This window comes from Netta rufina (assembly GCF_964035555.1).
Source record: "Netta rufina genome assembly, chromosome: Z".
Taxonomy (NCBI): domain Eukaryota; kingdom Metazoa; phylum Chordata; class Aves; order Anseriformes; family Anatidae; genus Netta; species Netta rufina.
The window spans coordinates 20,779,079-20,805,425 of NC_140126.1; the positions used below are offsets into that span (position 1 = coordinate 20,779,079).

The 26,347-nt window shown below is 37.0% G+C and overlaps 1 protein-coding gene across 1 annotated transcript in view; it reads left to right on the forward strand.

Moving 5' to 3' along the window:
- Positions 1-26,347, forward strand: part of HOMER1 (homer scaffold protein 1) — a gene marked incomplete at both ends in the record, with an annotated part of 63,913 nt that overhangs the window by 27,567 nt on the left and 9,999 nt on the right. The window contains one exon of the mRNA XM_084305143.1: positions 16,370-16,526. Coding sequence (XP_084161269.1) covers positions 16,370-16,526 — 157 coding nt within the window. The remainder of the gene's footprint in view (positions 1-16,369; positions 16,527-26,347) is intronic.

Here is a 26,347-nt window from a genome sequence, read left to right on the forward strand (position 1 = left end):
CAATCTGTTTGGCAGGTAAGAGTATCACCCACTTTGCACTCATCAGTACACACATGTGCCTTGCTTCCCCAAAAGCGGACCTCTTCAAATAATGGCCCCACAGACAGTAAAAAAAAGTATGTTAGAAGAGTAAAAGCTCATAGTAGCTGATACATAGCTGCTTTGTTTCAGGTGCAAAATTTAGGCCACCTATCTTTGCCAACACAAAAACGTAACACTTAGTCAACCATCTGTTTCAATAAACAAGCAGCAAAGAAACTTTCCCAGATTTGTTCGTTTGCTGTTTTCTATCTCTAGAATGGACTCTGGAGTCACAATCTCATTCTGTGAAAGTGGAGAATAGTCTAAATCTGGGTTTCAGGTTATGCATTCCCATCCACACAGAAAACATTGAAATGGCTGCGTAGTTTCAGGGAAAGGAAGATTCAAATCACTCCTAAGTATACTGCAGAAAAATATGCATTACTGTTTTATTTTGATGCTTGTTTCATTTCTTGTTCATTTGTTGTCAAGTTTGGATTATTTTGTAAAATCATTATACAGAACATTGATGAACTTGTTTAATTTATAGCAGTGCTATATTCATGGTAAAATGCTCCTGTCACATTCCTGAGATGTACAGGATTATGAAGCACTCCTGAACAATTTTGAGCTTATAGTCCACAAGCTAAAAAATATCTTTAAACAAAAATGCAGAAAACAAGAGTCAACTTAGTTTTTCATAGTTCAGAAGGCCAACATTTTCAGTCTGGTATGTTAAAATCCATTACAACTCATTCCAATTATAGACTTCAAAATTATAGCTTTATTTTTTTCAAACACTTGTAAACCTGTATCCCAAAGCCATTCTTTCTTGAATTTTTTTGTAATGTATACTCTTACTGAAGAAACTTCTCCAGTTGTAACTCTAAGTTCATCTGTATTCCAAAAATTATTTTCCCAGTTTGCTGAAAAGATGGGATCTAAAATTAAATCATATGAACAAAAGTAGCTGTAAAAAAGCTCCAACAAAAATAAGCCCAAACTTTCCAGTTATTAGGTCTTTACAAATGCAGGCTCTTTGTGTTTCCATGTTGATTGCTCCATTGAACACAGCTGATGCCAATTTAGTCCTTTTCTTGCTGATAACATTGTTTGTCTTCTATGTTTTCTGAGGTGTAGTTTTGGATCATGAAACACGTAGTTCTCATATGAGAAGTTGAACATACACATGTAGATAGATACCCAGCTCTCATTTTTATTTTTGTGTGTGTGTGCTGCGTGGTTACAGTTTCACCATCATCCAGAATACTGGTTGATAACATACAAGTATGATGAAAACACAAATGGCTTAATTACTATTCTTGAAACACCACAAAACTCATTTTTCTTCTCAAACTTCCAAGCAGAATATAAATAAATACACCTTTTTAAAAAAAAACACAGCCTTTAACAGCTCACACTGAAGATGGAATGATCAATTTAGTTTATGGATTTTTATATTCCTTCTAGTCTTTTCTGCATTACTGCCTTCTTAACTGTCCCTTGTCCTTGGAGAAGAGGGAACTCTGGAAGCAGAAATCAATCTACCCAGCACCATTCTCTGTAGTGATTTAATCTTAAGAGCCTATAATTTACTTTATTCTTGTAGTCATTTATAAGTATATGATTAGATATCGGGCAGGGGAATTTACACTGCATCTGACCTAAGTTATAAGGTGCCTATCATCTTAAGTCATATAGTGTTTCCACTTTCAGTCATGGTGAATTATTTATTAATTGTGGACTAAAAGGTACTACATAGATTCAGAAAAGAGTGTTTTGCCATTTGCAAAGCACTCAGGTTGAGTTAATGAAGTCCATATGGACTTACAAATTAATGATTTTTTAATTTATTAGATAACTTTCTCCCGGGGGATTGTCCATAGAAGTCAGAGCCACTGATAGCTGACAACAAATATTTTATTTAAGTTATGGATTCTTTTCCTGTTGAAGTTATGAAATAGATGGGCTGCTCTGCCAAATTCTGTTTGGGTTAATACGAAGCAGAGAAGGTGTGTGAGTTTTGTAAGTGGTTGCACCTCCTGTTCCTTTGCCATAGTTCATGCTAATTAATACCTAGAGCAGCTGGTATGGACTCCCCAGAGGTCACAGAGCAAACAGGCTTGAATAGAGCTGAGTGAATGCTTCTCTCGCCTAGAATATTTTTTACTTCCAGGCACACGTGGAGCCCAGCTTAGGCAGTGACTGTGCTGTGCCTGTTGAATTCTTCAGTTCAGAGCCAACACAGGTTAGTCTTTGTGGTGCAGAGAAATCATGGTGAGCTTGATAAAGCCATTTGATGGTCTTTTTATGTTTACTGATAGGATCCTGCCAAACGGGTTACCTCTGCCCACTTCTTGAAAGAACTCTTATTTAAAAACTGAAGTTTGACAAAGCAGAGAAAAGCAGTTTAGAGGACTTTCTATATTAAAAATACATAGCATGACTATTTAGTGTATTTTTAAAATAATTGTTTCATGTTCAAATAAAACCCTTAAGCAAAAAATAGCTTTAATCAAAGTAATTTTTGTACAGAATTTCTGTGCAGTAGAGCTGACTGACTTTCATAAGCTGTGTATGCTTTGATGGGTCACTGCATCCCTGCAAGAGATATAGGACCAGTGGCCAGGATTTTCACATAAAACAAAAAACTTGTTTTTGAGTCTAAATCCTGAAGATCCACACTGACCTATTAGTAACATACTCTTTGGAGCATGACATTTTTGTTAGATGAATTAGGATTGCGGAAGATTTTTCCCTAACTTATAGGTAGGCTTTACAAGTAAACCTAGTTAAGGTAGTAATTCTTGTGGAACATTCTGTGGCGTGTGTTTGCTGGGGTAAATCAGCAAAAATCTGTCTCATTTGTGTGACACTGAGGTCTGTAAATTATGCCTTCTATAGTGCCTGATGCATTTCACCCTAGATAGTCACCTTAGATTGGTCTGATGAACTGCCATCTGAGGATACTTGTCTTAGCTTTCAAACATCTAAACTCGGAGAAGATGGATTTCATCCACTAAGCTCTGCTTACCGGGTCCAGCGTAAGGTTGTACCTCCTGCCAACATTACAATTCAGAGTTATGTGTCATGTTTTTCTATGAAGGTAAAACATTACCCTGCTCCTTGGCATTGCTGTCATCCTGCCATGGCTCCTTGTAGGCTATTATTTAATTCACTTGACCTCCCCAGCTAGGTGATGGTTCCTATCAAGATAGCTTAAGCCCCTGAAAGACTAAAGTAAAAACTCATTGATAAAGAGTCCAAAGCTGTGAGCCATTTCAAAATGCATTGGAATGTACATAAGCATTGTTGAGGCTCCACATGCATCAGGTGTGTTACTGAAAATAGTTGTATCGGGATAGCTGTCACATTGATTGTTTTCTGTTGTATTTTGTTAGGCAGACCCTTTGCAGAAGTTCAGTGGCATCAACCTTCCTGCAGATGTGGGTAGAGGTTAGGGATAGGCACACATAAACGTGGAAGTAGAATATTTTATAAGTCAAATTTATGAAGTACTTGATATAATCTCTTCTTGAGCTTGAAGAATAGAAGGGGGAATACAGTTAAATGGAGATCAACATCACCTGTAATTTTTCATCAGTTTTATGCTTTAGGGAAGCATAAAAGAGACATTTTTTTGTTTGACAGAGTTTTGTCAGCAATGAATTGGGTGGACGCAAATCAGCAATCATGTAGAATATGAGGGTTTCTCTTTACTGGCTTTTAAGCCACATGGCAAATGAAGGAAGCTGGAGCTGGGTGAAAGTGATGAAATAAAATGCCTCAGATGTCTAGGACTCTGTTTTCTCAAGTATACAATAACAAAACATTGTTAGTGGTCCATCCATTGTGATGATTGTAGGGTTGTCACCTTTACAATTTATTTTGTGGCACTTCAGTGTAATGGCATTCTGTCTTCTCATGAAATGCAAAGGGTTCAGTTTCAAAATTCGACTTAGAACTCTGGAAACCATTCTTCTGGGAGGCTGCCACCACATAGGAAATTACAAAGTCATTTTATTTAAACAGCAAGGCCCATGCAAAGCAAAACAAAACAGACACACATATACACCAACTGAATTGTGCTTCATGCCAGTAGTAAGTTATCCAACTCTTTCATTTGCTGAAAAAAAAAAAAAGATATTTTTTTCCCTCTCTATAGCGAGAATAAGCATGGAAATGAAATACGGGTTTGTTGTCTTAGAACAAAAACTTTTTCATGTAGGCTATACGTTCCTATTAAGTTGGCCTGAATTTTAAAAGGATCACTAAAATAGCTTGCTACATGCTCAAATTGTGATCCAATCACTGCATGTGACTGCAATTCATCTTGTTTTATCTGTGCTGGGCTAACATTTATTCAGAGCAGTGGGAGGCTCGGGAATGCCTCACAGTAGTTTTTAAACATCTTGCTTGCTTTTAAAAATCTTCACATCCTGTGGCTTGCCCTACCCTATTCCTATTCCAGGTGCCTTATCAATGAAAGTGAGATAGAGCTCACAATGTTAGAAAATAAATGTGCTCCAACACTGTTATGACATGTAGGCACAGCCTTGTGAAAGTTTGCTATCTGTGAAATCACAACTAGCAGAAGTCACATGCTTCTTTCAACTGAACTAATAGTTCAGTTGAAAGAAGTGTTGAATTTGGAAGAACTGGTCTATATTTTTTTTTCTTTCTAACCTTAAGCTAGGTTATGAGCCAAATCATATGATCTGTGTATTGTTCTGAAAAGAGGCTGAAGAAAACAAAATCATTTAGATCCAGCAAGTCTAGGCTGAATAAAAAAGAACTAGCAATGACCAGTGAATTAAGGAAGATGACATTCTGATTTTTTTTTCTTAAAGAAAAATTGTTAATTTTTTACAATAGGGGAAAGAGAGAAACTTGTATAGGGTCTGTTTCTTCCAAATGTTCACCTGTTTATCATACAAAGAGTGCCAGTATCAGAGACTTTCATGTATCAAATTTAATCTTTTTTCATCAATGTAGTCTCTCTTCAGTAAATTTGACTCTAGAATCATCCTAGTGCAAGAAATATATTCTTTTTGTGGATTCAGAATTGGTTTAAACAAGACAAACTTAGTACTTTGATTCTCTTAAAAAAGCTGTGATGGAAAACGACATGAATGGCAGTATCCACAGAGAAGTGCTGCAACACACTAGAAAGTTGTTTTGTTTAAATTTGTACAGTCAATATGTGGTTTATTGTGGTCACATAGTTTGTGTGGACTTACTGCTTGTTCTTCAAAATAATTCTGACAGCTCCACAGGTTATTTAGTTTGGGGTCTATACTTATGCTATTGCCTCTGAGTAATTGTACGGCTATCACAGGAGATAAATGAAGCTTAATTAAATTTACCATGCTTTCACGTAGCTTCTGTTCCCTTAATGGAATAAAATGATATTGTTGTCAGCATGTAAACTGACAGTTCATCTCTGATACCAACTGTGCGATTAATTCATGTCGTCATATTTCCCAGGATAAGCAAATTGACAATTGTAATTCAAACATGAATTGCACCAGTAGTTATTATTATTTGATACTGGGACATAACCTAATGTACTAGCTGGGCAGACGCCAAATAGTCACCATTCAGAACCTTTTTCCCACTACCTAATTAAATATAAATATTTCTGTCATTCTATAGCACGTCTTTCTGTTCCTGTAGTGGAGTTGTAAGGCCCTGCATCTGCAATGGTTGTTCAGGTAGATTCAGTTTGTTGTGATAGTGAGAACAGGAACCAGCATTAAGGGTCTTAGAGACTGAGACATCTTGTGGTACCACTGACAGGAAGTTCCAATAAAATCTAAAATAAGCGCATGTATACCTTTCACATTATACCACTCGTAATGGCTGCTCTCATCAGCAGAGGTGCCACACACTCTAGTTTAAGCTATGATAGTGCCCAGAAACATGGCAGAAGCTTTTGCAAAGAATTTCCAACCCTGGTGTGTGGTGTGTGTTGGATTTAGATGACTGGGAGAGAGCCCCTTTACCACCTCACTGCAATATGTGCTGCAGCCTGGCTGCTGTTCCTCAGCCCACTCTGGTGCAGCTCTATTCGTCTTCACTCTGTCATTGCAAATCTGTCTATCTCTGCTGATCTCCACAGAACCAACTTGTAGCTGCAGCAGCCTTATATTGGCCATGTCTACACAGCTAAGTAAAACAGGCCTGGACAATTAAGGCCAAAACCACATCCACATGTTACAGCATGTGCCTACACACTGTCCCTGTGGCCCATGGCACAGTTACTTTGGTGTAGGGTCCTTTTCCTGTTCCACGTATCTGCAGTGATTTAAAGGCTACATTGCTACCCCCAGTGTGGCTTCTTCTTGCACAACAGCAAGGACGTGCACGCACCACCAGAAGTGTTTCAGATGGGCAGGGGAGGGCTGCAGGTGGCGTAAAGCCTAATAGGGTGGTTTTGGAAGACTCAGTAGATGCAAGGGCACTATCCCTGCCTTATGTGCATGTCTTATGATCCAAACTGTGCTTAGGATTGGGCCAGCTGGTGTGGATCGGAGATGTCTGGGGAGACTGCAAATTTGTATGGCCTTCAGAAGCTCCGGGCCTTCGGGCCCTATTTTACTTAGTGGTGGAGTTGTGATCACTGGGAAAAGAGCTGTTCCTTGTCCTTACTGTCACAGCATGGTGATGGTGAAAGTAGGAGAGTTTCTCAAACTCACAGAGATGTAATTGAGAGTACAGTTCAGATAAACCCTTAAAGCCAGAACATCATTCAGTAAATGAGTAAGAGAACTGAAGGGCAGTCAAATAGTCTCTTACCTTTTCTTACATTACTGACAGAGAACAGATCATATCAATGTACACATAAATTGTTGTTATAGGTAGGATTTTTGAAAGAAACTGGGCTTTTTCTACCTAGGGGCCTCTGGAAAATTAATCTGTACTAATTCAAAGAATTAATTTACAGTTAAACTGCTTTAAATTCTTGTGCATACAAATGAATTCCAGAATGAAAGCAGCCATAATTCAGATAAGTTCAGAGTCAGAATTCAAATAAGTTTAGAGTCAGGGTCATCATGTCCTGTTACCTCACTTGCTGATAACCACATCATCTAATTACTTTTTAAAACTCATTAAGTGCCATAGGAGCCCAAGGCAGTTTGACTTTCTTCACAGCCAAATACCTGGTCATTTTAGAAAATGAGACATAAGTTCCTAAATAACCCAGGTTGTTTTTGAAAATTTCATTTTGTTGGAATATTTGAAGTGCTCAGCACCATAGCAACAGCATAGAATTATGCCTCATCTTCTACAGTAATTTAATATACTAAAAAAAAAAAAAAAAAAAAAAAAGACTGGTTATCAGTTTTGAAAAATATCAGTTACATTACAAGTGTGAGAATAAAGTATCAGGTCTAGTGATACTGGTAAGCTATTTCTGAAAAGGAATAAGGGCAAATCTTTTATTTTTTACTTTTTCAGAGGGTGCAATGAAATTTTAGGTCTGCAAAGTCTCACAAGTTTGAGAATAAAATACTCTTACTGGTACTAAGTATTATCAATAAAAAAGACAAGGACAAATCTTTAATTTTTCAGAGTATGCTAAAATTTTAGGTCTGCAAGGATTTAATGGTTAGTGCAAAAAGGTAGGAATTAATTGGCTATGCTTGCTCTTGCAAAGAGCTAAAAGTTTTAAAAAAGAATTATTGATTTTGTTTTATGCTATATGACCTTCATAAAGAGATAACCTAGTGTCCCTTTATTGTATAAAACCAAATGACTAAGACAAAAATTAGATCTCGTTAAAAGAATAAAATTAAAATAAAAGTTGAACCTCTTCAGAGGAATCAGGGATTTTCTTGGTGCTGCTGTGATAAATTAGATTAAATACAAGTCTTTTGTGTTGTGTTACAGTATATAAAAGACATGCATTAAGTTGTTAATAGTGTAGTTTAATGAGAAACACTTTAAATGTCAGCTATGTAAATAGCAGACAATACAAGAAGCTTGGAAACTTCTTTCATTGCTTCTGTGGAGAGGAGTGACTCTTCTCTTTTAACACCACTTTAAGCTGGGTCAGGACTGCGATCTAAATCCCTGATTTATAAGGATCATAGCTGAAACATTTGTTTTGTGTTAATGCCCTGTCTTCTGCATCCTGTGGAGTGGTTTTCAAGAACTCTTCTACTACTAGTGACTCTTTGTGTTCCAGTAAGCAGTGAATAACACCATACCTGGGCATTTCTGTTTCAAACTTTGTTACCTTTTGGAAGAGTATGATACTGGGATATTGTGCAAAATACTTATATAGAATTTTCTGTCCTTTAAAAAGAATTTAATTTGTTGTCTGTTCCTCAGGGTTAAGCTTCCATATTGAAAGGTTTGTGCTATGATGGTTTCTGTAGGTTCTGTGATGAATTAGGACAGTATTATGAAATATAGAATGTAAATTTAGGTGGTAGAGATAAATAGGATATAGCCACTGATTTTCATTGCATAGTCGTCTGCCACATAGTGGAAGGGGTCTGTACCATTACTGAGAGGTTTCTTTGGGCAGCTTCTTTGTGGAAGGTTCCTTCTGCAAAGATTTTGACCCTGCCCCAGTGACTGATAAAACATGACAAGATGCCTAATAACAGAACAGCCTATAACAACACTGGAAAATCAACACTTCTGTCCACAAGCTGTATGTGTGCATTGGGCAATTCAAAACCGAGCACGGTCAAACTCAAAGGTTAAATGCAAATGAAAGGTTATATTTGAAGCACCTTGAAAGAAAAATCGCTAATCACTCCATAAGCACCCTTCGTTCCAAATTTGCAGGAAAAGCTTCTACAATTCAGTATTCTACACTGAGATAGGAATTAGGAGTTCAAGCATATTGTAGCTCTGAATTGAATAAAGAGGTGTAAACAAAAAATAAAAACAAAAATAAAAACAACAACAGAAAATACACCCTGGAGTGGGATAAACCTTCAACCTTTGCAAAGAATACTTTTCAGAAACTCTCTGAAAAGTTATGCTCTCACCTACTGATTTCAGCCATACTGTAGCCTTTCTCACTTTCAAGGAGGTGTGTTATTAATCTCCTCACTTCAAATATGATGTGCCTCATGAGCTTCCCTAATCTTTTTTGCTAGTATCAAATTGTCATTTAAACTGTGCACATTATTCCAGTCTAAAGAGATGATTCACAACTGTTTCCCTGGTTTTGTGCTGATGTAACTCCATTGAGATCATGTCGATATTCCTTGTCCCAAAGGGAAGAACAGATCTTTCATGCTCAGTTAACATTCCTACTTCTCTCCCCAGGGTACCTATTCTCCTTTGCTAGAGATTCTTTTGAATACTCTAATTAAGAATAAGAATCTCATTGAATATTAATTAGTTTTTCACTGGCCTCATTGAAAATATTTAACTCAAAGCAATTTCCTGGTAATTATCTCTTGATTATAATTTTGAGAGACTTACCACTTTTTAAAATAAATTCCATTTTTTGAAATAAAACTTCCTTTTGCATGTGTCCAGTTTGTCACAACTACTGATAAAAATACAAGAAGCAGTGGCCATGAAGAAGTCATTTTGTTTTGTCTTATTTCTTGGGCTTCCTTTCTACAAAAGCTGTCATTATGTCCCTAGCTTTCCTTCTTTTGCTGTTTTTCACTCTAATTACTTAACTATACAGCAGATGACGGCGTCCTTCATGCAGACAAGTTCAGAGTCTTTTCAGGGATTGAATCTATTGGGCTTGTACAAGCAGACAGCTCTGTGTTAAGGCCAAAATGGCAAAGCAGCTCAAGACTTTTCTTTCTTGCCTGTTCCTGGAATGGTGAGATAGGACCTGATTGGTCCTCAGCTCTTTCTTCAGCTTCCCACTCACTCTAGGACTCCTAGTTAGGTATAATTAAATACATGACAAAACCCTTTTCTGCTTCCAAATTTGTTTTGAATATTCAAGAGAGAGGAAGAGACTGCAGAATTTGAATTTCATGCCCTAGAACATATGGTGCTTTGGACTAGCAGCAGGACAAACTAAAACCATAATTTTTATATCCTTCCTATCATAGAAGAAGGAAGTGGAAGTAGCTTTTCACTTTTAATAGATGGCCACAGCAGATGCTCTTTGAAATCTCTGAAAAGGGGTAAAATTCCGCAAATGCCAGAAGTATGTGGTTGTTTTTTTCTGTTTTGTTTTGTTTTTCTAAATCAGGATGCGAAGTAAGGAGTCTAAGACTAATTCTCAGTGAGAATGAAAGAGTAGGTTTCTTGTGAACTTTTAGGAATACTTTGAGGAATGCTGCAATCATCCTGTGTGCCAGCAGCGTCATCATTGGCCTCTAACAGGGCAGTCATGTTGTTCCAATGAAAGCAATTGCAAGCATAGCCCATTGCAGAGTTCTCAGCCTTCTTGCCTGGGATCTCAGCATCATCCAGAAGCTTGTGAAATTATCTTAAAGCACCCTTTAAAGTTTACCATCTTATTGCAACAGCATCATATATAGATTCCATTATTGCAGCCAGGAGCATTAACCATTCTCAGGCCCCTGTAGAAGAACACTTACATGGCTTTATTTCATGTGAAGGATTGCATAAGGACTTCAGGCGGAATTCCTTCCCAAATTCAGCTGAAAGCCTTATGTAAGTCCAAACACTTGCCTTATGCTTCCAAAGAGAAGTGATGCTGATTGAATGCACTAGAACTCTCAGACACTACTGTAAGGGAACCAAATCATTCACAAGAACCCTTTGCCTCCTTGAGCTTGAAGAGCTGCTCTGTGCAGCTCACAAGAAAGGCTGTCAGAAAGGATCAACCTTTGCTGCCAGTGCAGCTAATGTGTTGCTACCAGCTGGTTGACGTACCTCTCCTGCTGACTGGTAATGCTTACTTCACCAGGCACTTGGTCTGCTTCCAGCACATGCCTCTATTTATAATCTGAACAGCAGCTACAGGGACTCTGCTCCATTCATATTTGTCAAGTCTTATGGAGTTAGTTACTATACCAGATGTCAAATTTTATAGTGAAAGTACTTCAGTCTCCATTCAACCAAATTCCTCATTTCTGCCACCCTAAGAGAGTACTGCTCATCATATATCTGCAGTGCAGACCAGTTACACTTGAAGAAAAGAATTTACTTGCCTTTGAGCAGCTGTAGTTTGAAACTATGACTACAGTAGAATAAGAAATCCAACTGTTAAATTAATTCATTTTTAAGCAACAATTCCAGAATTAAAAACATAGAATATTAATAAAGCATAATTCTTCACACCCTTTATTTCTATAAATCTAAACTGAAGCTTAAACCATGTTTTATAGTGTTGATATTGCCTGCAATGCAGCAAGCAATGAATAAGCAACGCTGATTCCAAAAGCAGAAAACATCTTTTAACCTGGACTGCTTTTGTTTCTTTGTTTTGTGAAGGGATCTCTTGAAGTAACTTAATTTTGAATACAACTCATTAATATGGGCTCCCTGCACCTGCATTTGCAAGTCTTCTCTAACTGCCTAAACAGGGGGACTGGAGCTTTTAGGATTAATTTTCCTTAAGTGACCTACTTCACAGAGAAAGATAATCGTATGTTTGTAGCCTCTTGCATTCTATTCAGGTCACAGATGGACAGATAGCAAAGCTATTCCTCAGTCACTTACCGGAGTTGCAGCTAATATCTAGTGAGAGTGGAGATCAGGTCAATGTTGATTGGTCAGAATGCCTAAAAGTATTGAAAATCATCAAATCCTACTTCAGTCTCAGGAGATGTCACAGTTATGCCCTAGGATACTAGTCAGTGGTTTGCTCTAGGAGTGTGTTGTGGTAGTGATAAAATTATTGTGTGCTATAGAAGTTAAATATCTGACTTTGAATCCTCTGCCTTGAAGGTGAACACCATGCACCATTCTGGCAGTGAACATGTCTAACATTACCCACATACCACGTACTGTGGCTGACAGCAAGGATCAGAAGTTCTGGGAAGTTTTTGAGCTTTTACTTGCTAAGAAGTGCTTATGATCCCATGAACAGTCATCACTGTAGACATAATTTTACAAACAATCGCTGTGACCTAAACCTGTGTTATGGAAGAATATTTTTTTTTATACCATGTTCAGTGGAAACAATAAAACTTGTATTTTGCTGTTAACCATAACAGACCTATTTTTGCTCTTGCATTGGGTTTATCCTCCACTGCTGTAGAAACACTTATGCAGCTATGTTTGTAAAGCAGTTTGTCATCTGTGTTCAAATATTCAGAATTTTCACAAGGAAATGACAAGGCTTCATTTTCTGTTATGATACTTTTAAAAGTTCAGTGGAGCTTTTCGTGATGAGAAGTGGGCAAGAAGTATGAAAAATGTCTCTTTTTTTTGAAAGACCAACTTAAAGTGTGCCAGGAAGCCAGTGATGTTAATTGTGACAAGTCTGAAGAACTAAGTATTTAAATTGTGACAGTGCCAGCAAAAGGATGCCTGGCTTTCAGAACAAAACAAAACAACATACTTGTGCAGGTTGAATTCTTAAACTGCAAATGTGTGTGTGCCTGTGTCACTGTGTTTATATGTACAGTTCAGCTTTTTGCTTTATGGTGTAACTCTGAAGGGTGTCCTGGCAGTGTAATTTGGATCACTTTCATCACTGAATAAATGTTGCCATTCCATGTAGGCCAGTAATCTTGGAACACCTGAAGAATGTTTTGGTTTTGTTTCATTGTGTAATGGTTTTGTTACAACCATTAAGACAACCTGACAGAGGTGTGTTTGTATTTCCTCTGATGCAATGTAATGCAGTGAGGGCAAAAGCAATTCCTTTTAGCAAAAAGCCTTTCAATCAGGAATTAAATAAAAGATTTTAGAGAGAGACAGTATGGGTAGCCCACCTACACCTATCCTAAGGGACATTAGTGCAGCTGTTTCATCATAAAAATCGTGGCCACAGGCTCCAGCAGTTGTTGTGAGCCCTTTGGGTTTTCCAGGCGTGGTACTTTCAGCTTCAGGACCTGAGCGTTTACCATCCCAGGTATTAGCTCCAGAATTTTCTCTCCTGAGGGAGAATTCCCTAAAGTATGTGCCTGAAGTGTGTGTTTCTCAGTGTTCATGTTGGAGCTGTTAATAAACTTGAACACATGTAACCCTACAGATCCGAGCATCGATGCACATAATCTTAATCTAGTTTAAGAACAGCCTGTTGTAGGTGTGCTTTGATCTGTTTCTAAAATAATTAATTTAAATCAAGATAAGTCTAGTTTTAGCCAAAATAATTCACAAACCATACATTTGTCTGTGTGCATGTGTGTGTGAAAAGTTATTTGAAAATAACTATGTACTGCTATGATTGGTTACAGGCTATTTTAATCAGATTATGATTTTATGAAGTATGGAAATAAAAAAAAAAATGTGTCTTTGGCCCTTGTTTCTCGGTATGATATCCATCACATTTTTGTGTCAGAGAATGTGGAGTTTTTTTTTCGGAAGAAACAGGATGTCTAAATAGTTGAGAAGTTATAGTGTATTATCAAATACAAAACTAGACTAAATCAAGTAATATGCTTCTATTTGTGGAGCAGTAGTACAATCTACAGAAGATATTGTAGAGATTAGTTGTAGGAAAAAATGTACAGTGTATGTTATAAACAACTTCTGCATTACAATAGGCATGTTCAAACCCACTGTATTAGATTTCTTAGGGGTAAAAAGTAAAGTGGAGAAATAGTACTAGTGCAGTCCTGTTGAAAGTGACTGATTTAAAATAACAAGCTCCAAAGAAACCTTCCAGCTTTTGAACCAGGGTAGCTATTGCAGCTACAGAAAATACATGATTTTTAATTACTGTTGACGTTCCACTGTACAAGAAATAACTGAAGAGCCTCCTAGCTGCTTTCTTGTCAGGGTTTCTTGTAAGGGCACTCGGCAAAGATGCAGGTGAGACATGCCAGGAATCCCACTCATGTGGTTACTCAGCGTTGGCTAGGACTCTGTCTCCTGGGATTTTCATTGCTTATAATTTTGCCTTGTATTATTGTGAGTATAAACAATACGTTGAAAAAGATCCATTCACTACCCTTTTTGCATTGTCAGTTATGATATGAAGCAATCAAATGGTTCCCTTCCTGTAACCGTCCCAGATAATTAGCTTGTAATCTGCAGGGTTACATGAATATAGAATCTTGTGTGTATATTTTTTCTGTGAGAAAAGACAAATAGGAAGATACATTTTGTAAACGTGAGTAAGTGTCACACACACAGTTAACTTCTAGTCCTGCTGTAGCAGGGCTATGAAATAGGACCACTCGCATGAACTTGGTGTGGAGATTTGTTTGCAAGATCAGAACATCTAGGAGGAAATGTGATTATGATGATGAACTCAAATTTTTCACATGATTTGTACAGAATTTGTTGATCTGCTGTGCTACTATAGATGAAAAGTAAATCTGTTCAGAGAAACAGAAGTATAGATATTGTTACATAAATTTGTTCTCATCTTCTTTAATATGTGAGTCAGTGCTCCCTAATGAAGTAGAATTATCATTATATTAGTTTAGTCACTGAAGATTTAAAATTTCCAGTGGTGAACTTCTAATTAGTTGAATAGATCATGAAATGGTACAGCAATTTGAAAGAACCTGTATTTCTTTTCTGAAAGAGCTTGTATTCCTGTTCAAGGGAAGAAGCAGTATATTTGAAAGAAAATGCAGGAGCATGGAAGAATCAGACATCCCATTTTAGTGAAACAGTAGATGTGATCTGAATTGATAATGAGTGGCACTTAGTGACTGGTTGACTTTGAACACCTGAGGAGTTTTTATAGGAATCGTAATGTTTTTGAAATGTGCATTTGTGGAACAGACTGTGCATATGCAAGAAGTGAGAAAAAGAAACTTGGTGGGTGAAATGGTGGCATAATGATTCATATGTGCAAAGTTCAAATAAGCCTATCAGCTTATATACAAAATATCAGTAAACTATAATTAAACATATGGTCCCTTCCAACTCAAGCCATTCTATGATTCTATGATATTAAATTATATTAATTATTAGAAATAGATTACAATAATTATTCATAATTCACTATAAACTTATATGCAAAGTCATTTTAGTTAGAGTTACAGATCATTAGTTGTCAGTGATGCCTTTAATAGTAAGTTAATTAGACAAAAATTAATTATTTTCTTTATGTATTTTTCATGTAGGTATGCAACTCACATGTGGTTGTCTTTATAAAAGTAAATGATAATGACCTGTTTGTGTACAAATACCTTCACCTGATATATAAGATGTTTTTCCTTTGCATTCTAAGTAGAAGGACAGGGTCTACAAATGATGGCTAATTATTTCTGAAAATTAAAATCCTGTATTCGTGCATATAATAACTAAATTATAGGCAAGGATTGTTCCTCCATGGCTACATTAATAAATCCCAACATCACAATCCTATTTGCAATAAAGCAATAATATCTCTATGCTTCTTGATCCTTAGCTTCTTCGCTGATATTACTGAAGTATTATTAACGGCATTATGTTGTTGAAATTCAAGATCTTCGATTTTGTAAGTCCAAATTAAGTATGGTATTTAATAATAATAATAATAAAAAGTATATTTCAGGCATAGAAGGCTTGCATTAGGGCAGCTAATCCGTAGTTCCAAAGCACTACATTAGCTCTCTTAATCATGTTGGTGACAAATCTTTCCCTATAATGTCTTTCATTAAGTAATACATTGAAAAAGCACTTATACATAATACATATATATTAAAGTGATGACTAATCATGTGCATATTCTAGAATTACAAGCTGTTGCTTTTCCTAGAATCACAGAATGGTTTGAGTTTGAAGGGACCTTAAAGATCATCTAGTTCCAATCCTCCTGCCATGAGCAGGGATGCCTCACACTAGATCAGGTTGCCCAAGACCCTATCCACCTGATGTCTTGAACCCCTCTAGGGATGGGACATCCACAGGTTCTCTTGGCAACCTGTTCCAGTGCCTCATCACCCTCTGAGTGAAGAATTTGCTACCAACATCTAAGTATTCCCCCTTTTAGATTAAAACCATTACCCTTTGTTCTATCACTATCTGCCCATGTAAAAAGTCACTCTCCACCTTTTTTATAAGCCCCCATTAAGGATTGAAAGGCTGCAAGGAGGTGTCCCCTGGAGCTGGTTGGATTTCATCATCCGTAACATTTTATTTTAAGAAAATAACCTCTCTTGAACTAGGAAGGTAGAGGTTGTTTTCCGGTAAAGATATAGCTATATTAAAAATTTTGTTGATGAGTACTTTCTGAATTTGAAGTTTTGATGATTTGCACACTTGTATTCTCACTTGAACATTTAGTCCTAGAGGTTTGAAGTCTCTGACCATTCTCATTCTGTCTTTGCAGTTCGACAATCAGCAAGCATTGGGAGGCAGAACTGGCCACGCTCAAGGGTAATAATGCTAAGCTCACAGCAGCCCTGCTGGAGTCCACTGCCAATGTAAAACAATGGAAACAACAGCTTGCTGCATATCAGGAGGAAGCAGAACGTCTTCATAAGCGGGTAAGTCGAGGCAAACAGCCAGGATCATTGAGATGGAAGTCCTGGTGACTGTATTCACTCATTTTGAAGTGGAACAAATAAGCTTATTGTTGGGGCTTTAGGTAAATCTTTGAGACAGACACTAAAGATCACTTTAAAGCACACACTGTTTCTCAGGGAATTCTTTTGTAGCAGTTCCTTTTCTGCAGAGGGTTTTGTTGTATCCAGAGTTATCTCTGCTGTAAACCTTAGGCCACCTTTGCCAGCTTTCACTCCTTGTTTTATGCCAGCTGCATTGCATCTGTTTCAGGACTTTCACCATAACATTACATGTGACTCCCTCCTGCCTCTAAGCCTGTAGAAACTTGACATCAGATCTGTAAGTTAAAGGAAACCTGTTGTAGTTCCCAGAGTTACCAAGGACCAGCAGCTTCCTTTTGAACTTGCACCCAAAGAAAACCAACCGTGTGTAGGACCAAACACATTGTATGCAAATAATGGTCTCCTCTTGCATTCATGCAAGAGGAGCAGGGTCTTCTTCCCTTCACTGTAAAATTTGCAGAAGTCATTTGGTAAAGCAGAAATTAAAACACAATTGGGGTAGGAGTAATAGCCTTTGAGAGAGGAATAAATCACAGAATCACAGAATTTCTAGGTTGGAAGAAACCTCAAGATCATTGAGTCCAACCTCTACCTAACGCTAGCAGTCCCCACTAAACCATATCCCTAAGCTCTACATCTAAACGTCTTTTAAAGACCTCCAGGGATGGTGACTCCACCACTTCCCTGGGCAGCCTGTTCCAATGCCTCACAACCCTTTCAGTAAAGAAGTTCTTCCTAACATCTAACCTAAAACTCCCCTGGCTCAACTTAAGCCCATTCCCCCTCATCCTGTCACCAGGCACGTGGGAGAACAGGCCAACCCCCACCTCGCTACAGCCTCCCTTGAGGTACCTATAGAGAGCAATAAGGTCGCCCCCGAGCCTCCTTTTCTCCAGGCTGAACAAGCCCAGCTCCCTCAGCCGCTCCTCGTAGGACTTGTTCTCCAGGCCCCTCACCAGCTTCGTCGCCCTTCTCTGCACCCGCTCAAGCACCTCGATGTCCTTCTTGTAGCGAGGGGCCCAAAACTGAACACAGTACTCGAGGTGCGGCCTCACCAGAGCCGAGTAAAAAAGCTTATATAGCTTATAAAGCTTATGCAGTGTTGAAGTCTGCATTGTGAATACAAGTATACAATTCCTCTTCTCTTTTCATATATGACACTTAATATATTGGTATAATTTATTCATGTTTGTCCATGTGAATTTAGTGTAGGGCATACTTTTGTGCAAAATGAAGACAAGCCTACACGTGTGTAGTGAAGATGTATTTAGTGGAGCTTTTCTAGATTTTTTTTTAGTATCAGAAGATGAATTTAGTTAAGAAATTAAAAAAAAAAAAAGTGGCAGAAGACCTATATACTTTTGTGGATGAAGACAACTTTCATGAATAAGCTGACAGACATGAAAGGTAATGTAGCAAACACAGCAGATTTTTAAATTTGATTTTATAGACTGTAGTCTCTTATATGAAATAAGATATGGAAATAACAGTTAGCTAAACCCTGCAAATTCCAAAGGTTCTTTCAGACCTGCACTGGACCTGTCCAACTGAAGGCTATCACAGGAACAAGCATCATATTGGTCTGAGGACGAGAAATTCAGCAGGTTGCACGTAACCTTCGCCCAGCTCTGGAAGAGTGTTGAGAATTCCCATGACTTGAGAAACCTGGGGAAATGTCAGGTTGTTGGGGCTGTCCTATACCTAGACTGAACTGAAACAAGGATCTTGAAATCCCAGCCAAACGAGTTTAATAGGGAGGAGTGACAATTTCCAATGGACACTTACTGCGTGTGTGATACCTGTCTGAATGAAATGAATGAAATGTAATTAAAACTGGTTCTTTCAATTGAAGAAATTGACAGTTGCTGACAAAATTGCATTCCTTTGAAACTTTTCTATTCAGGTACAAGCTTGTCATATATGTTTGTACAGAGATGTTTTCACTTATTTGTCTCATTTAGGCATCTCCCTTGGCAGGGTGGAAGTTCTAACCTGTTTTCTAGGTTTGTGGATGAAAGATAATAGTCATATTTGATAAATTTTTGATACTGCAGAATACCAGGTGAATTTCATTACTAGTGAAGTTTTACAGTGAAGAACTTATTGCTCAAATATAGACATAATGAGGTATCATTCTTCTTAATAATATGTATTAACAACTTCAGTTGCAAAGCTGAGAAAATAGAGTTCTGATCCAACAACGAAAAGAAAAGCAACACAGAACAACAAAAACTGAATTATTTACCTGCTCTCTGTGGGGAGACCCAAACAGACAAAATGAGCATGGCATGGTGATAGAAGGTCCCTTTTTCTTAATATTACTGTCACTCTTAGCCCTATCCTGTCATTGGCAGTTTGTTACTGGCAAACACAATTAATGAATATAGAATTTCTTTGTATGTTACTTTGCTTGCACCTGATACTACAGTAGTAACAGAAGTAGTAACAGAAGTAGTAACCAAGCGAACGCAGCAATTTTCCCACAATTATTTCGTATTTCTGAGGAAATACAGGATGTTATAACATGGAATCATCTACAATGTTCTTTTACAATCAGCTTTTATGTGCTTGTATTAAATCTTTCTGTAATCCATGACCTCAGGGCTTACTAATATCTCACAAACCTCTCTGCCTATGTCTCAGTGGGCATGCCCGTAAATTACTACAGCTCAAGAATACTGCCCTCTGTTGGAATTGCTTTGAGAAAGATATAGACTTGGCTAACACAGTAAATCAAACTGTCTAGGCAAAAGTGTTCAGAGGGTGTTAAAAATCAATTTATCTCTTACCCCTGCAGCACAATACAAGAGCTATTCTAACCTGCATGCTGGGCACTGATCTTTCAATTTGAAGTAGTCCCACATTCCAAAAAGAAACTGTAATTCAGATATTTCTCTGTTACATGGACAGAAAATGTGCTTTTGAAAAGGTGAATATGGAGACTGTTGGCTATGGTATGTTTGATAGCAAGCAGCGTTAAAAGACTATCATGTAATCATTCTGTTAGGTTTATCTGTTAAGCTCGGTGTACGCACCAGCTGCAACTGATCCAAAAATGCTCCCTAAATTGGAATCCATTTCTCCTGAGATTATGTAGAAGTTACACATCATGTTTTGGACGGTCCGCTTTTTTTATATAGATGATTCATATAGACACAGAAACATGAATGGGTGTACCAGTCTAAGACAATTGACTAACGTACTGAGTTAATTTGTTTCTCTAAGTGCTTGTCCTTCTCCATAGATAATCATCTAGGTAATCCTCTAGACATGTGATGAACTCCATCTTTAGTTCACAGAATCACAGAATAATTTAGCATGAAGGGGAACTTTGGATCTTGCCCAACTCCCTACTGAAAGTATGTCCAACTTTGAAATCAGATCCAGCTCCAGGGTTGGATAAAGTTACTCAGGACAGTGTGTTAAATCCAGAAAAATAGAGAACCCACAGCATCACTGGACAACCAGTTCCAATGCTTGACCACCCTTCTTGTCAAATTGGTTTTCCTAATATCTATTCAGAATTTGCCGTACTGCAACTTGTGGATGATGCCAGTTCAGAAGAAAAATGCTTTTTAATCCAAAAGAAACTGCGTTGAGAAAGAGTTGATAGATGATATTCTAAAATACTTGTAGAAAAAAACACTTCAAGGATAAACAAAAGTTTGGAAATTAGTTTGCATGTTTAATTGCAATGTAGTTGTTGTTTTACATGCAAAAGTTGGCTGTTACAGCATCTTGCCCACTGGAGAAGTAGAGTATGTGTAGATCTGTATTCATTAGAGGGATACACACACTTATAAGATCATAGTGTTGTACGGAATAGAACAGCTTTCAAAATAAAGAACTGTACTTCCACCACTAGCTGTTAAGTTTAGAGCAATTTAATAACATATTATGTGGTTTATATATAATGCAATTGTGGTATTCACTCCTTACATGCTTTAAGAATATCTACAAGTTCAGGTACCTGAGTCATCTATCTGCAAGCCACAGCAGACTCATGCCCTCTGTCAAATGTGGTAGTGGTGAGGAAATAATGCATATCGATTAGGAAATTTTATCTTATTATTTCTGTTTTTAGCTTCCTCTCTATATAAATAGCTTTATAAACAGTCTTACTTAAATAATTGCCTCTATTTAAAAATAAGGGAATGTTTTTTTAGTGCTACTATTAGGTGACTTTTTATGGTACCTTTCTCCACAGTTTGAACTTTGTCATGTTTTATTTATATATAAATATCCTTTGATTTTATATCATATCCCACCACTAAACCATGTCCCTGAATGCCACATCCACACATCTCGAATACCTCCAGGGATGCTGACTCCACCAATTCCACGTCCCTGGGCAGCCCGTTACAATGGTTGTCCACCCTTTATGACAATAAATGCTTCCTGATATTCACTGTAAACCTCCCTTGGTGCAACTGAAGGCCATTGCCTCACATCCTATCACTTGTCACCCAAGAAGAGTGACCAACACCCACCTCGCTTCAATCTCCTTTCAAGTAGTTGTAGAGAGTGATGTGGTCTCCCCTCAGCCTCCTTTCTTCAGACTAAACAGCCCCAGTTCCCTCATCCACTCCTTTTGACTCCTGTTTTCTGGGCTCTTTACCAGCTTCATTGTTCTTCCCTTAATGTCTTCCACCAACTCAATATCTTTCTTGTAGTGATGGTCCCAAAACTGATGACTCAAGGTGCTCAAGGTGCGGTCTCACCAGTGCCATGTTCGAGGGGACAATCCCTGCCCTAGGCCTGCTGGCCACACCGTTTCTGGTGCAGGCCAGGACACTGCTGGCCCTCTTGGCCAGCTGGGCCACAGCTGGCTCACATGCAGCCGGCTGTCAACCAGCACCCCCAGCTCCTTTTCTGCCAGGTAACTTTCCAGCCACCTGCCCCGAGCCTGTACCACTACAAGAGGCCAAGTGCAGCATGCAGCGGTTAGCCCTGTTGAATGCCATGCAACAGGATGCAGCCCATTGACCTAGCCTGTCCGGATCCTTCTGCAGATCCTTCCTATCCTCATACAGTATTCATTGTAAACTTTGACTTTTCAGGTGTTTTAAATTCTTTTAAACCCATCATTTTTTTTCTTCCATAATTGTTTTCAAATTTGACTGAAATAGTTGCTCTGTGTATCACAGATTACACTTTTAAAGTAATAGAAACAAAGCTATAATGCCCCCTCTTAGATTTGTGATTTAATTTTTAAAAAATTAAGTTAATTTATTATCTTTTTTTTTTGATTAAGATTTCCTCATCTGATAATTTAGTTTCTCACATTAACCTGCACTTATTTGCTTTCTCTGAGGCTTTTGTTTTCTTTGTTCCATTTATTCTCTGCATTAGTAATGCTTAGAGCTGAGAAGAAATAGAATACAAATTCAGTGTGTCTGAGTGCAAAGTTCTCCATAAATTAAAGTTTTGTGCTCTCTTCTGTTATATTTTGAGCTTAAGTCAGAAATACTGTATGTTGATATTTTGTCAGATATTTTTCAAAAGTTGACTAAATTTTTGAATGGACTTTTCCTTTCAAAATACAAAGAGAAAATAATTTTGAGAAGACACACTGCCCAATCAAGAGCTTAACTTAGAGCTCTGAGCCTTCTGTCCTCTAATCTGTTCAGAAGCAGCTTAACAACAAGGATTTCCCTTGAACAGGGTTGGGGAGCACTCCTACACACCCTGCATAACATTTGAAGTCAAAAGGGATTCATGAGTTTAGAACAGCTCAGTAACAGAAAAAAACACCAACTGAAGTAGCTACTTCAGACAAATAAAATAGCAGTGGTACTAACATTAATCCTGGTATCATAGAAAGGAAATGATTGAGTGGTGATATAAATTATGCAACATATCCCAAAGTTTCATCTTTGTCATGTAAAAAATTACAATTATACATTTTTTTTCTTGCATGCTAACTGCTAAAGTAAATCATCCTATGACACTGGGCAATAGCTCAGAGTAATAACACCAGTGCATAATAAAAGAGCTGCAGTCCTTGAAGATCATTTATCTGCAGGAAAAGAAACCTGCAATGACAAGATGAAGGCAAGTGATCAAGTTCTTGGGTATTTCTAAAAGAACAGAGAGGTAAACTCTTGAATTCTAGGTTGTTATTTTACCAAGATTACTTAGGAAATTAGATAAAATTAGCTTATTATGTTCTGGTTCTTTCATCTGGTGAATGAAATAAGTATGAAGACATCTTATGCAGTCATCAAGAACACCTGACGAATAATGGATCTTGAATTTCACTACTGTAAAAAGAAATTTTGAAGTGGAAATTTAAAAAAATGCATGAGCATACAGAAATAAAACTATGATCATTTTACTATGCCATTTCTATGCTGATTAAAGAAAACAAATGTCTAAATGCAGTTGGTGAAGTCCACAGGAAGTATGAGGTCCCATATAAATCATCTGCTCAGATTATCCTAAAAATGTCAATAGAAAATCTTTGCAGACCCTTAGCAGTCACCTCCACATTTCCACCACCTGCATTAATAATTGAATAGCCAAGACTCAGTTTCAAACGTGCAGATGTGCAACTGCTTGCTGAATCAGAGCCCATACTGTGGATTTCTGATTTGCTGAGAAGTCAGTGCTCATTGAAGAATTTATTATCACCAATATGAGACTACTGTGAATAACTTACTTGAGTGAGGAAAGAAATTTTCTAAAAGTGGAAATATGAAATAAGGTGACAGAAAGAGTGGTAAGAAGAAGAGATTTAATCCAAAAAATTATTGGCATTGCATGCTTTTTGTGTGATGTCTACCTTTTGTTATACAGTCTTCAAGACTGTGTCCCTCCTGTCCTTCCTGAAAAATATGGACTTATATTTAAACTTAGATTGCTTGATTAAAGAAAAAGGCTACTTGAGTATAACTTCCTTCTTAAATTACTGTAATTAGCATGCAGCTTGGTAGTCATGTGGTGCCATTCTTTAATGAAGAAAATAGATAAGCATTTTGCAGGGTAAATATGGTTCATTTGGCAATTTAATTGAAACAATGGGACTATCATTTTGCTAACATTTTTAATGCATTTAATTGAAACAAATGTGTGTGCAGTTGGACCAATCCTAAGGGAACAAAAACCAGACAAATAAATCTGTATTTTTACATATGCAATCCATTAATCTGGAATTGCAAGCAAATTTTTGTTGCACTTGAAAATGCTGATAAAGCAAAAATACATACGTAGCTTTTGCCCAAGTGATGTTAAGTAATGTTAAATATTGACCAAACGTTCTGGGGAGCGTTAAGTTAAGAAACAAGAAGTTAAGTTTCTGTGTTGGAAAGGCTAACTGTTCTAACTGTTAAGTTTCTAGAAGATATGTGGGAAAACAGTGACTTTGCTTTTTATTTTTGAAATTGCAATAATTTCTTAAAAGAAGAGTTTATGTTTTAAAGTAGGCTGTAATTACCTTCCTAAGGTCTGTTATCCTAACAGTAGAACTAGTTTCTAATAAAAAGAAATCCACAGTGCTATTTTAAAAATCCTTGAGAAGAGCCTTGTGACTTGACCACCTTTGTTGCATGATATTAGGGGATAACCAAGGGAAAAAATGTGAGCATTTTATTTCAAGGGATATGTGTTTTTCTCTCAGATGTACATTTTTGTCCAATATCCATTTCAGCTATCATAAATTTCATACTGGTTTTGAAATTTTATTTGTTGTCAGTCTTGAATTTAGAATGTCAGAATGATTAGAATGATTCCTTGAACAGAAGTGTCTACCACAGACTCCCAGGTCCCTTTTTAGGCATGATTCCTAATACTTATAATCCACATCTAGCCTTTATTAAGATTCAAACCTTGTTTAATACTTAGAATTTACTGAAAAAATTGCCCCTTTTCAGACAAAGCAGGTGAATCGGGTTATAGTAGTTTTGTTTCCTGTAATCAGAATGTTTTTGTTTGTTTGTTTGTTTGTTTGTTTGTTTTAATGGATGGTGAACTGAAGGCAAGTTCTTTATCATCTTCTTCTGCTTGCCTTGATTTGCTTTTAGAGTAGATTTCCATTTATGACCCAAGACAATATCTTTTTTTTTTTTTTTTGTGGAAATTCCTTTACACTGAATGTGGGGTGATAAAAAAGTAACTGCTGTTACTCTGGGATAGTAAAAAAAAAAAATGTGTTTTTTCTTAAGGACCCTCATCTCCATCTTCATCATCTATCTAAAAAGAAGGAATATTATTAAGATCTGCAGGTTTTACAAAGCGCACTTTGTGGAGACATACTGCAGCATTTTTATGTAGTCAAAGCTTTGTAGAATGAAATATAACTTATAATTCCAAAACTCTATTAGAGAATGAGGAAATTGCAAGGTCCTCAGGATTAAAAGATGACATATCTGTATTGTGTTTGCTATTGCATGTATTTTATGAACTGGTCAGATAGCAGATAAAAAAACAAACAAACAAACAAACAAAAAAAAACACTTTCTAATTGAATTTCAGACAAAGGGATATTCCCTGAAGTTAGCATTAACACTATCACTTGCAAATAGCAATGCCTGGCTGAAGCTCAGAGCATTGATTTTAGTACACTTCTTGTATTTTCATATTTTCCTACTTCAGTCTCATTTTGTTTTTCACAAAAATCAAGCAGATGATGGATTATTCCTCTTTCATCTCTGCAGAAATATCTAACTGTAGAAAACATTTTGATATTTCCATGGCTTGAGGCTTCAGTGCCCACAGAGAAAAATGTGTCCTTTTCAGCAAAATCTTTAATTGATTTCTAAGTTGAAAAAAGTAATGTATTGTTGGTAATACACAAAACTCTTCCCCTTATCCTTAGGTTATCATTTTATCCATAGATAAATCTTGGAAGACTACAGTAGTTAATTTGCTGTCAGAAGTGATAATACGATGGTGCACTTTTTGTTTTTTCAGCAGCAACATAGGAAAGCAATTTTCCTTGTTCTCTGCGTTTTCACATTTATTAGAACCAAATTTTTTCTCAGTTTTTATTCTTGAAAGCCATACTAGATTGTTTCTTATGGTTGTCTTGTTTGCATGCTGTCTTCCATCTTACTGTCTACCATGAAGAACTGAGAAGCTTCTTCTGCAAAAGTTATGTGAAATTTTATGCAGTTATTCCTTGTTTTGCTGAGCTACACAGTATCATTTTTCTACTTACTGTGGAAAGCAAAGGGCTCTTTTTAATTTGAAGGACGTTCATCTTCAATTATTGATGGAATAATATCACAATCACGGTTGTAATCCATTAAGCAAGATAACTGCACCAGCTAAAAATACATAAATAATACTTAAATTCTGTCTTGCATGAGTACTCTCTCTGTTCTACACTGTGGCCTAGGTTAGTAGACCTTGAATACTGTGTTCCACAATAAATATGTGGAATACCTTTAGGAAACAACAAGTTAAGATAGTCAGGTATATCTATAAAATAGACTAAAGCAACCCCAAAAATGTACTTTAACCCATATTTCTCAGCATTTTTGTAATAGCTAAAGTAATTTCTGTATGAAGTTTGAAAAGAAGTTCATGACTTGTAGGTACTGACTCTTAAGATAATAAAAAAAACAGTTTGTTGATTGAGATTAGAAGTATACAAATCTATCTCAGGAAAGTGGTATTAAAAAAATTAATCAACTTCGAGCAAATGTAGCTCAGATTCATTCTGTCAGTACTTGCTCTGGGAAGGCAACCACTTGAAATGTTTCTGTCATTCCCACTTCTTTGCTTCAGTCTAACCAAAG